General features: G+C 34.6%; 1 protein-coding gene across 2 annotated transcripts in view; it reads right to left on the bottom strand.

The window, feature by feature from the left end:
- Nucleotides 1–7905: 7905 nt before the first annotated feature.
- MMUT (methylmalonyl-CoA mutase) overlaps nt 7906–13920 on the bottom strand; it is a 38001-nt gene continuing 31986 nt past the window's right edge. For both annotated transcript variants that reach the window (XM_012760860.3, XM_012760859.2), the window contains exons 12-13: nt 11960–12127; nt 7906–8220 (exon numbers count right to left, since the gene is read on the bottom strand). In XM_012760860.3, coding sequence (XP_012616314.1) covers nt 8092–8220; nt 11960–12127 — 297 coding nt within the window. In that variant the 3' untranslated portion in view covers nt 7906–8091. The remainder of the gene's footprint in view (nt 8221–11959; nt 12128–13920) is intronic.

Here is a 13920-nt window from a genome sequence, read left to right as displayed (position 1 = left end):
GCTTCAAAGGTCGTCTCTTCTTTGAAGCTTTCGTAAGTCAGCAACTTCTTTTGTGTTCTCACAGCACTATGTGGAGACATCCTTTATGACATATTCTCACAGTCTTTTCATAAGTTCATTTTCTGCAAACTGGCTCCCAGCTCCTCAAGGAAAAGAACGATGTGGTATGCATTTTTCTTTTATTTCCAAGGCTTGGCAGTGAAGCGGTCATGAAGTATAATAATTATTTGTATAGAAAATATTTATTGTGCTTTTATATGCACAATATACATATATGCATGATCTCATTTAATCCCTACAACAAGCATTTGAGTTGGGCCCTATTTTTATCCCTCTTATAAGATGAAAAACTGCAGCAAAATGTATGCAGGGCTATGACAGCACATGATGACAAAGTTAATGGCTCTCTCTGGAGTCAGTGCACAACCCATGAACAATTAGTAATGGCCTTCTCAGTCAATGTTTTTGAAATTAAATTAAAATGTTCAACCTTAATATTTGGACTTTCTCAGGTGTATTTGCAATTTTAAAGAATATTTTCAGAGGCATTGATGTCCTAAACCAGAGAGAACATGTTAGAGGCAAAGAGGGCCATCTGCCTAGTGTCCTTCAGCACTCAATGTCTAGATAACCATTTATTCTGTCTGACAGAAAATTGTCACGGATATTGCTCTGCTGACCATATGGCCTGATGAGAATGACAAAACTAAAGATGACAATAGGACAGAATGTTTGACATCAAGTAAAGATGGTTCAGAAAACCTGAGAAAATCATCACCATTGCTTTACTTTTCTACTCCTTAAGCAAGCCCTAGGCTGAGTGTTCCATTCACAGAAAGAGTTCAACAGCAGAAATGTCTCTTCACTATCGAGACATGTAATGCTTATTGGGTATGTGTAGCTCTGCAAAATCACACACACAAAAAAAACTTTATGTGTTTATTTTCCAAAAGTAATAGCATATTAAAATTTAACAAATAATAGTCAACCAATAAAAGCATATATTATTGGGAATTCATAACATTTATCTGAATTAATATTTTGCCCATGATCTCAGAACCAAAATGATACTGAAATAATCCTGAAATAAATTATTAAATTCTGCATTTCCCTTTTTTTATAAACTTCAGGGGAACGTGTATTGTGTTTTCTAGGTTTAAGTACCCTAAATATCATGACCTGATCTCATGGTAAGTAGTAAGAAGAGGTCAGGATAACAGTAAGAGATTTAAATGCAAAGGGAGGAAACAGACCATGAGGAATTAGTAATGTAGAATGAGTAAATGTGAGTTCGTGCTGGATTTACAGAATATAATTCAATATTAATCTCATATTATTCTATTTTCACTGCTTATGAACGAATCAATTTAGCACAACACGCAACGCAGTTCATAAACAATTATCAGTATTTAGTTTTACTGACCATAGATCATAATCATAAAGGATGATATTAGGAACATCTAAGTAAACTATTAAACAGGTGTGCTTTTTCTGAGTGTGTTTATAGCACCTCTGGTCTTCTAGGATGGGCATCATTTCAAATATAATGCCAGGGAAATAGAATAATCCTGAACTTAGGGAGACACCTACAGGTACAGTAGAAAAAATGAAATAAAAGAAAGAGCTGAGAAACAGAAAACAAGAGCATTGTGTTTAGTGAGGAAAACCAGAATGGTTTTTCCTTGAAAATATTTTTGAATGATGAGACATTTTCATAATGATAAGCACAAAATAGACAAGAATACCTTAACAAATATATACATTTTTTTTTTCAATTTTATCTCTCAACTGTAGGCTGCTTCTAAAATCAAACTTTGTCTAATGGCCTAAAGGATGGCCCATAGTTCTCTGGAAGTGAGTCAGGATTTGCCTATTGGTAGAAATAACATTAGCTGTTATCATTATCATCATCATTTTTTATTGAGTCTCTACCAAACAGCAACAACTACAATTAGATATTAATCACTTTGAAAAGATTTTTTTCTCAGTTGAAATAAAAATATCCCTCATAGAACAAACATATTTCACATTAATAGACATTTCCACCTCAACATACATGATTTTATTATATCCTTTTTTTTAAGAATAGGTTTTTGAGTAGTATGAAGTAGATGGAAACTTAAGGATACCACTGGAGGGCGGCAGTGACATATGGCTCAATTTTGTTAGTGGGTTAATAAGTCCAGAAGCCCCTCTCAGCCAGGTGTGGTGGCTCATGTCTATAATCCTAGCACTCTGGGAGGCCAAGGCAGGCGGATTGCTTGAGCTCAGGAGTTCGAGACCAGCCTGAGCAAGAGTGAGACCCCGTCTCTACTAAAAATAGAAAAATTAGCCCAGTGTTGTGGCACATGCCTATAGTCCCAGGTGCTCAGGAGTTGAGGCAGGAAGATCACTTTGGCCCAGGAGTCTGAGGTGGCAGCGACTTATGATGACACCAGTGCACTCCACCTGGGGTGACAGAATGAGACTTCGTCTCCAAAAAAAAGCCCCTCTCCTCACCACCACCATCTCCCATTATATGAATTCCCACTCCCTGAGATGGAAATCAAAGGAGGGAGTAATCATCCTGTTTTCTTTTGTTTTCTGTTATTTTATTAATATATACCTATTTCCACATAGGTTTCCCTCAGCAAAGCTGCCTCTCCAAAGCTCTCCTCCCTTCCTATACCTTCATTATAATATTTGTGTAATAAATTCCCATTAAGTTGCAGGAAATGAACTTTGATGTCTTCAGTGCCTAATAAAGACATCATCCTGGTGTGCTGCTGAAGCCAGAAAAGCTCTAGTATTGGCAAAAATTTCACTAGGGAAAAAAATCCCATAATTTCACCTTTTCCTGATTTTGACATTATAACAGTGTACTCAGTCATGAAATCACTGCACATCAAAAGAGACCCATGAAAGAACAACTAAAATAGGTGAGGGGACATAGTCTATTCCATACAGGAAATACCTAGGATCAAGAGACTTTTTTTAAACGATAAAATCTAGTGTCTGTCAAGCCAATCTTCCAAAATAAGATCATATCTTCTCCATCACTGCCATCTGAGTAGCACCTAAGCAGATAAGCTTAGATACGTAGAATTTCTCTATTAAATCACCACAATGGCCTTTTAATTCTTATCTCCAGTGTTGACCCATTAAAAGGCATCTTCCATCTGCTGTGCTAAAATGATCTTATCACATTATTTCCCTGGTTAAAACCCTTATATGGCTCTCTGTAACCTTCAGGATAACAATCCAAATCCCTTTACAGGATAAGTCTCTAAATGATCTGCCTACCTTCTTGGTTTCATACTTTGCCATCCATTCATTTTTAAAATAATAGCAGGAATAATCATACAATAACAACAATAATAACTAATACCTATAAAGCCTGTGTCATATTGCAGGCATTGTCCTAAATACATTTTTTATTGTAGCAAAATATATATAACATAAGATTGACATATTAGCCATATTTAGGTACAGAGTTCTGTGGATTCAAGTACATTCACACTGGTCATGCAACTATCACCCCCATCCATCTCCAGAACTTTTTCATCCTCCCCAACTAAAACTCTGAATCCATTAAATGCTAATTCCCCATTTCTCCCTCTCCCCAGCCCCCCTGGCAACCATCATGTACTTTCTTTCTTTATGAATTTGACTGCTCTAGGAATCTCACGTAGATGGAATCATATAATATTTGTCTTTTTGTGAACAACTTATTTCACTTAGCATAATGTCTTCAATCACACATGTGCATATTATAACGTGTATTAAAATTTCCTCTCTTTTTAAGGTTGAATAATGCTCCATTTTAAGTATATATCATATTTTGTTTATCCATTCATCTGCCAATGGACACTGGATTGCTTCTGCCTTTTGGCTATTATGAATAATGCTGCTATCAACATTTGTGTCTTAGTCTGCTCAAGGTGCCATAACAAAATCCCATAGACCGAGTGGCTTAAACAACAGGCATTTATTTCTCACAGTTCTGGAGACTAAGAAGTGGAAGATCAAGAAGCCAGCCAATTCAGCTCCTGGTGACAGTGCTCTTAAAGATGGCTGCCTCCCTACTGTAGCCTCACATGACCAGGAGAGAGAGGAAGAGCAAGGTCTTCTGTTTCTTCTTATAAGGGCATTAATTCCCTCATGAGAATCCTACCCTTATGACCTTATCCAAACCTAATTATCTCTGAAAAGCCACACCTCCAAACACCATCATACTGGGGGTTAGGGGTTCACAATATGAATTTGGGGGAGTCACAAACATTCAGTTCATAACAATTGATATACAAATATCTGTTCAAGTCCCTGCCTTCACTTCTTTTGGGAATATACCCAGAAGTGGAATTTCTGGATCATATAGTAATTCTATGTGTAATTTTTTTGAGGAATCATCATATCGTTTTCCACCATAGCTGCACCATTGTACATTCCTACCAGCAATGCACAAAATTCCAATGTCTCCACATCCACTTCAACACTTGTTCAATCTGGTTTTCTTTTTTTTTTTAATAATAGCCATCCTCATAGGTGCGAAGTTGTATTTCATTGTGGTTTTGATTTGCATTTTCCTAATGACTAGTGATGTTGATCATTTTTTATGTGCTTATTAGTCATCTGTGTTACTTCTTTGGAAAAATGTCTATTTAAATCTTTTGCCCATTTTTTAATCAGGCTATTTTCTGTTGCTGTTGAATTATACATTCTTGCTCATTGAGAATTATTCTTTAGAGTAAAGAGTAGTGCCTGCTCTGTATAACAACAGTTGTGACCTGGAAAAACCTTATTTATTTACTAATTTCAGTTGATGTAGTTCATTAATGGCATAGCAGATGTGAAAATGATGATATTTTAAGAAGACTGCCTTTGAGAAAATACATCCCCAGATAACTTTGATGCAAAAGTTTGAATCAATACAAAAGTGATTCTTCAAAAATTTTTTTTTTATCAAGGATTGTATATGTGCTCTAAATTTTGGACCTTTCCACTGAATGATGGATAGCAAAAATGGGTAGGTATGACTCTTTTCAAGGTACCTCCTTCAGATATGAATGTGAAAACTGCTGAGCCTTGAGCCAGCCAGACAAGGCTCCAGACATGCTATAAATACTATGTCACTTTTGTTAAATCTTTGTTTCTCTGCCTCAGTTGCCTATCTATAGTGAGGGCATATGATAACTTTGTGTCAATTTAGCTAGACTGAACTACAGTCCCCACAATTCTCTTTCTACTATATTTTCAGTTAGGGTGGGACACAAAGAACGGAAAGGAGCCGACGAGTGATATTGCAGTGTGCACAGTTAATCATTCAAACACTAATCTCTAGATCAGGCGTCCTCAAACTATGGTCTGCAGGCCACACGTGGGCCGCCTAGCACATTTATCCAGCCCTCAGGGTGTTTTTTGCCACTGCTGCCTGTCCACTTAGCAGCCTACTTGTCCTGGGCCCACAGTGCGCACTCTCCAATGATCTGAGGGACAGTGAACTGGCCCCATTTAAAAAGTTTGAGGATCCCTGCTCTAGATAATGCTGGGAAGGGATCTTATAGATATAAAGTCCCTAATCAGTTGACTTTAATCAAAAGGGAGATTATCTTGAGTTAGACATCTGACTTAATCAGTTAAAAGCCCTTTAAAAGAGGGTATGAAACTATGAAACTTTCCTGAGCCCAGGGACTCCAAACTACAGCTAAATCAACAACTGTTCTGCTTTCACCCTGTTACTTTCCTTCCTTCCTAACTCTCTGAAGAAAATAAACTTCAACTTATGCCTGTGGGGCACCAGCCTGTTCATGATCTTCCCTTTTTGTTTGCCCTGTGGATTTTAGGAGGCTTAGCCAGACTCCATAATTGTGTAAGCCTCATAATAAATCATATATAAACACACACACACACACACACACACACACACATTTATTCTACTGATTCTTCTCTAATTGAACCCTGATGGAAGCAGAAGTTTAAGTTAGGTAACGCCTGAGTTACTTATTTCTTCAGTTCACATGTATGTATGCAGTGTGTTTCTCACAGATGAAGCTATTGATTCCTCATTAGTCTTTAAACACTTGAAGAAAACAAAGATATCTAGATTACACTGGATATGAAAGCAAAACCTTGTCCCCACTGTCATCATGTATTATAAATCTAATCTTATCAAAGATGAAAGAGCTGTAACTAAGATGTGGGCACTATTAAATTGATGGGTGTGCTGACCTGTGAAACAACACATACCTTAGTAAGTTAAATTGCTTGTGTAGTATATGTATATATTTTTTGGTAGGTAAGTGTACCTTTATTTATTTTACAGGGGTACAGTATATTTTGGTTGTGCTTTATAATTGTCACTGGAATCTTCTATTTGAATCAGATGTTTTCATCAGAAAGAAATTAGGGAAGTAATTTTATAATACTATTTGGTGACTATGGGACAGCTTATGTGTACAAGACATATATTCACTTTCTTTGTATACTTGGTCATTGTCCTGATCATTTCCAAAAGTGTGCTCATGGATGGTCATAAAGTTTTCATCCAAAAATTAGGATAGTAATAAAAGTTAGATATAAGATAAAATTTCTTTTGGAATCTTTTGGGATGTAAATAACACTAAAATATTTAAGTTTTGACATTTTCTGGATTTAATAACGGTGAGAAAATTTAATCCTAGAGTCGAGCAAAATTTAATGCCACTGAATATTTCAGGAAATAGGTTTTTAAACAGTGAGGTTACTGGAGCCAGTATTTCTGCATTCAGGTAAAAAAATACATAATGGATGTGAAATTTGGTAGCAGTAGGCTCCCATTCTTTTTCCCAAAATGGCCTACTCAAAAGACAGTGAATGTCAAGAATTGTAAATTTCTCGAGGAGTTTATTTCACATGTCATCCAGCACATAACTGAACACATCATAAAAACTAAATACTTATTAAATCAATATGCATTTCTTAATAAGAAAAAGTCAATAAAATGGCATAGTAAATGTATCACTGGACTTAGTTACTCATCTGTAAAATGGGAACACTAATCACGACTTAATACGATTCTAATAATCATGTTCTAAATTTAAGTTGTATTATAATACAATGTACTTTATAAATTCTATAGCAATATATAAATCTTATAATCCCTTCCAAAGGATTGTTCTCTGATCTAATAAAATACAATAGAAATTCATTACTAAACAATCACTGTTACTCATTTTACATTTATATAATGGATCATGTTAACAATAAAGGACAATTTTCCTTCTTTAATGAGCAAATTATCCAACAAGCAAAGTACAGGTGTTTTTTGTGCTATTTTTATTTTTGCAACTTATCTTTAATGAGCTAATATATGCAAGGTAGCATCTTTCTGGATCTGGAAAGTTCAGTTCTTTCTATATCATATGCCTAACCCACCACTGACATCACCATTCTGGAGAAAGCATAATAGCAACCTAAGCACTCTGATTTAAAGGAATATTCATAAACATCCACTTTCCTGGGTCTTGAGAAGCTCCACAATAACAAGGTCAAATGGTCATGCTCAGGAAGAAAGTATTAATAAAATCAATATGCTGCCAATTCCCCCCATTCCAACCTGCTATGTTTGATATATCATTTATCAAGGTGATTCTGGTAGAGTTTAGCTAAGGAACACACCCATAATCTATTTCTCCACATAAATATTCTCTACTATTTTTTCAAGATTGGTATTTTATTTTATTAATATATGAATTTTATTTTCTGGTGTTCAAGTCAATGTAATGCTAAACTGAAGAATGGGACTAGTCATATCTTTTTAGGTAAAGTTTAATTCTTAAAATAAAAGGTAAATAGATTTATAAGAAATATTTCTAATAAATATAACACTATGGTCTTTAAAAATAATACTTTTGTATAGAGATGCTGATAAAGTATTGCTACAGAGGGTTTTTAGGAATTATTTTTATTTTTAAGGTGAAACTGTACATGCTTATAATTAAAGTATTTTAATGTAAATCTTTCAAGGGAAGTACATATTAGGTGTTGAAATTAAATTGCAGACATAGTTTTACTCTCTTCCTTGATCATAACTAAAAAAATATTTTAGAAAAGAGCTAAAGCAAAAACAGGATGTTACACAGATTGCTGCTTCTTTTCCAAACACTTCTCAATATCATCAAGCACTTGAACGGCAGCCCTTGGAATTCGAGTCCCAGGACCAAATACATTGGAAACGCCAATTTCATACAGAAACTCATAATCCTGTTGAAAGAATTTTTTTAATTAGTAAAAGAGACAATATTTCCAATTTCAAGAAAATAAAATAACAATGAACCCTGTTCCTTTCCTCTTTGTTTCCCAATGCCTGAAACCTTCTCAACTGGTATATTATTGGTATTTGGGGCTAAAAAATTCTCCCTTGATTGGGACTGCTATTAATAGTAAATAGCACACCCTCCTACCCCAAGTCATTAAAAGAACCAAACATTACTCTGTCCATTTTCCAAATACCCCAGTGTGTTGTTTGTGGCAGGAAGCTGAAGGGCCTGAAGAACTTCTGAGCCCTAAACCAAAATTTTCTCTCATCTAAATTTTCACTACTTGTCATTATTTGTGGTAAATTTGGTATCATATTATAGCTGTGAGTTTACAAGACTATTTTCCTCCGAAGTATTTTGCCTGCAGCTAGTAAATGGCAGTATTTTGAATTTGGCCTCATGATGGAATTAGATTATGAAGCTAAACTCATTTTTTTCATTTTCTGTTGCAATTGCTATTTGTGAGTTTAATGACACTTAATATTTGAGTGAAAAAATTCCTAGGGCACAGATACTGCTCCAGACTTCAGGATGCTTTAACATCAGAACATTTGTGGCTATAATAACAAGGTTAGGATCTACAACTTTAAGACAGACCCTGATCCTTATCCACCGGGTTGATCACATATGACAGGACAGTCTGATCTGTGTTTACTGTTGCAGCACCCCTTCTCACAGAACCCACTTATACTCTCAAGTGATCATATTTACATGATAAATTATATGGTCACACTAAAAAAATTATCACCAAACTACTTCTTTTCCATTTCTATTATATCTTTGTAATATTCTTATATAATAATAGTATAATTTTGCAATGGAATTTAATACATCTTACTGAACTTGTCTCCTCCTGTGAACTTTTGGAGTAGAGATCATGTTCAATCATCTTTGTATCCCCAGCACTTGACATATAAAGGTGCTCAAACATGTCATTGTTTTTGAGTAGGTGCTATTGATTTTACAAGCTCATAAGAAAACTGGATGAAATATTAAATAACAATCATCTGCCAACTGGGAATGGTCAGAGTAATAGGTTATCATCTTCTCTCTTCCCTAAAAATGCTATGTAGCATTTGTCCTGACATCTGAGTTATGAATTTGGAATGGAGGATTCAACTGGAAGAAGACTGCAAAATGTTACAACTAAAAAAAGGGTGTTTGACTTACCTAAGTCTTACATAAGCTTTGTAAAATGTACCTTAGTGAGGAGGTAAAATGTTAGCAATAAGTGAATCTGAGTAAAGGTACACAGGTGTTACTTGTACTATCTTTATTTTTGTACCTTCTGTTTGTTTGAAATGATTTCCAAATCAAAAATTATTTTTATATATCTTCCTCTTAGTCGGGCAGATATGATGGAAGCAGGAATCATGAGTCTGCTAAACTTGCCTAAAATACTTGGAGGCCACTCCTACCAAAAGGGTTAGAAAATTCTGATTGTAGTAACATACTGGTGAAAATAGACATTTATTTAATCATACTGCAGAAACTATAAGCTCCACAGTGGCAGAGGCTATTATTTTATCTGTTTGATTCATCACTATGTATTAATGCCTCCTAATTTAAAAACTAAGTGACTTTCAACTGGATAATAACAGCATTTTATATATTCAGTGGAAATAACAAGAAAAATACAAGGGTATTGACTGCTATAATTATATAATAAAGCACACTCATATTAACACATAAGTTTAACAGAAAATTGTCCTTAGTTGTTAAACTCAGAGAAAAGAGTATGGCAAACACCTACAGATGTCCTAAGTAATTCAGATATCTGGAGGGTTAATACAACGTGTATGAAATATATTTCTTGAAAATGTCAGCTCACTTATATAACAGGCCTACGTTTTTTCTCAACATATATTTTAATTCAAGTTATTTCCTGATGCCTAATTATTTTGGCTCTTACATTTTAATATCATGCCTAGCTATTACAGGTGCTAAAACTGCAATATAGATAGAAGTGTTCCATACGTAGACTGCAATAAAGATAATAGCCTTTTATTTTCCCAAATAATGAACTATATTTATGAAAATCATAGGCAAGTTTGCTAACAAAAGGAATTTTGTGTTGACTGTATCACATTAAATACTGCATTGTTAGAAAGAAAATAAATCATATGTAGTTTCTTCCCTAACCCCACATTATAACCAGTCTCATAACCTCATACATACATATTTCTCCTTTCATAAGTGGTGTATAAATTCACTATTCTATATTCTGAGCTGTAATGGAGAAAAAAACTGTAGAGCTAGAAACAAGGTCACATTTTACTAATAGATTCCTGCTATAGAGATGGGGCTTTTGTAACATCTATAAATCATTTACTTAGAGCAGCCTCATATACAGTCCTAACTCAGTATTTTTTTCAGTCTTAGTAAAAAACTAAACCTCGATATAACTAAAAATTAGATCAGAAACAGACTCTATTTCGATCTTAACTAACTACTTTAATCAGAAATGTAACATGTGGAAGATGTCTCCTCACCTCATTAATAAATTAACTGATACCACTGTTACCTAGCATCCATTTCTCCTTTCCTAAGAGGACCCATATTTTTGTTTAAGTATACACCTCTTTCCCACTTAGCTTACTACTTTCAAGACAAGCTAATTCCATTTATGTCTGCATTAGGATATTTTTGGCTCAAGAAAATCATACCCCAATCAAATTAGCTTAAATAATAAAGGAGTTTTACAGGACCATGTAGCTGACATATCTCTGAGGCAAGGTCAGCATTTAGGGTGGGAACATGGAGGAAATGAACAAGGTAGCTCCTCCAAAACAGAAGCAAGCTCACTAAAGGACTCACCTCCAGGACAAGAAGTCCTCACTATATCTCTGGCTAGGGTTTGATATATTTACTGTGTGTTTACCATTGTGTTCTACTCTAGGTACGAGGTTGTATTATTTTTATCCTGTTCCTTCTCCATCATTATTTATTGAATATGAAGAAGGTAGATATCTATCCTAGGTTACCAGTTTGCAAGGAAATACCATGTTTCTCTGAAAATAAGACAGGGTCTTATATTTATTTTTCCTCAAGAAGACACCCTAGGGCTTATTTTCAGGGGATGTGTTATTTTTTTTAAGTATGGTACAACAATCTACATTTATTCAAATATAGTTCAGTTGTCTTCTTCTTCTGGAACATCATCATAACTCTCCAAACCTCGAATTCCATCCTGAATTTCTTGCAAGTCTATTTCCTTTAGAACCATTGGCCCCAATCTCTCATGTGGAGCAATAGAGCTCTCATGGGGCAGATGAGAAGGGCTATTTGTCTTCTTTACCACTCTGCAAAATGAATGAGTTGTGCAGATATGCTGTGTAGCCACGCCCAACACTAGGTTTTATTTTTGGGGTAGGGCTTATATTGTGCAAATGCTTAGAAATCCTGCTAGGGCTTATTTTATGAGTAGGTCTTATTTTCAGGGAAACACAGAGGTTCTCTCATAAAAGCTTTGTAAACTGTTAAGTTAAATTATATAGAATGAATGACAGCATAACTTGAATAGAAAACAACAGTGCCCACTTTTGTGCTTTGTAGAATTTACTTAGTGAAATCATCAGGAAATTATACGGTTCTAAATCTACAACAAATTTATCTTTAGAACCATATATTAGCTATCATTACTCAGGATAAATGACTAGAAAAATAGCAGACATAAAAAATACCTGTGGTGGTATCACCCCTCCACACATGACAAGAATATCTGGGCGTCCAAGGGAGTTAAGTTCTTTGATGAGTTCAGGAACGAGGGTTTTATGACCAGCAGCAAGCGTGCTCACACCCACAGCATGCACATCTGCGTCCACAGCCTGCTGGGCCACTTCACGAGGAGTCTAAATAGTCAGGAAGGAAAGAGACAAATCATCGTTTATTCCTAGGCAATAACTAAAAAAAAAAAAAAAAAAAAAATTGTTTTAAAAGTGTTATACTACCTAAATCAACATTCTAAGATTTTCCTCATTAGAAAAACCATCTTCAAGATAAAGAAGTAATACAGGGAAAACTATCTCACGTTATAATTTTTTTAAAAGTATATCTGTTATCTTCATTATCAAATTTATTGAGTGGTTTGTACAGTGAAAGGCAGCATGTTATAGTATCTATGAAAAATCAAAGACTACACCCAAATACAATGTAAAAAAGTAAATCTTAGGTTTTAAAATAGAATGGGGAAGAGTGATGTCAGCAAGATGGAGGACTAGGAAGGAAGCTCTAGATCCTTGTTCTCCCACAAAAATACCAAATTAACAGAAAAATATGGACCAAATTATCTTTGTAAAAACTCTAGAAACTAGTTAAGAGGCTACAGCACCCAAGTGAGCACAAAAACAAGAAAAGAGCACATAAAGAGCAAATCCTCCTCCTTTGAGGATGGATGTGCTGCTCATTTATTAACTAGATTTAACCAGTTTGGGATATAAAAATCATAAAATCATAAATTATAAGTATCAATTATCAATTAAGATATCCAAGATCATATCTACTTTCTATAATAATGAGTTTGTGACATTGCTTTGCTAATTACATGTATTTAAATAATTTCATAGAAAAGGTACAAGATTCTCATTGCAAATATACATTTATTTATTTATTAATAATTTTATTGAGACAAGCTCTCTTGCTCTATTGCCCAGGCTAAACTGCAGTGCTGTCACCATAGCTCACTGCTATGTAAGGGCGTGCACCCATAATACCAGGTACAGAGGCTGAGGCAGAAGGATCTCTTGAGCCCAGGACTTTGAGGTTGCTGAGCTAGGTTGATGCCATGGCACTCTAGCCCAGGTGACAGATGAGACTCTCATCTCAAAAACAAAAAAAAATTGCCAAACTTTTGTATTTGTAGCCAACCTATGGTTGCAATTCAATCATGATTTGACAAAATCGGACTACAGAAAAATGCTTAATTATAATCTGATTCAGTAAAGATGTCATTCATGTCATTGATGAATAAGTATAGTTTTGACATGGGTTGCCTGATATTTTTATTTACATTAGAGAGTAAGAAGAAAACTAAACAGATGTATATCAGAATTTCATTTGTTTATAAATGACATAAGTAACTTCTTTCTTAAATCATACAGTATTTTTTGAATACTGGAAGATTATTTCCTCAAATTTGGGGGTTCTTCCCAATGTAATGGCTATAGATATGATAAACTTTTAAAATTTAATTTCCATTATTTACATTTTCTTCATCATATTTATACATCTAGATAATCTAGAAAATAATAACTCAATGCTTAATTTTTAGTATTTGCTGATTTCTATGTTGTGAATACTCTAACCGTAGCCAATTTCAGTCTATCAATATGACATCACTGAATGCGAAGCAGGAAAAAGGTATACAAAAGCCACACAATTATATGGTATCTCCACCATATAGATGTAATAGATCAAAGCAACTTCAAGACCATAGATAATAATAATAGATAGTAAGATAAATAGGAAGTGATGAATTTTTAAGCACTTATTACCTTTGCTTTTAAGATAATTTATTCAGCAATGTTAATGGCATTGTGAAACAACCAGCTTTTGAAATTCTTAGAAATTTAATTCCTGGATGCCTCTCTATTTCTGGCTGATTCTGTTAATCCTGCCTACATAACTGTAAATAGCCACTTCATAA

This window comes from Microcebus murinus, chromosome 5 (genome assembly GCF_040939455.1).
Source record: "Microcebus murinus isolate Inina chromosome 5, M.murinus_Inina_mat1.0, whole genome shotgun sequence".
NCBI classification, from domain to species: domain Eukaryota; kingdom Metazoa; phylum Chordata; class Mammalia; order Primates; family Cheirogaleidae; genus Microcebus; species Microcebus murinus.
The sequence above is the reverse complement of the archived record's forward strand: the minus strand, read 5'-3'. Positions and strand labels throughout refer to the sequence as shown.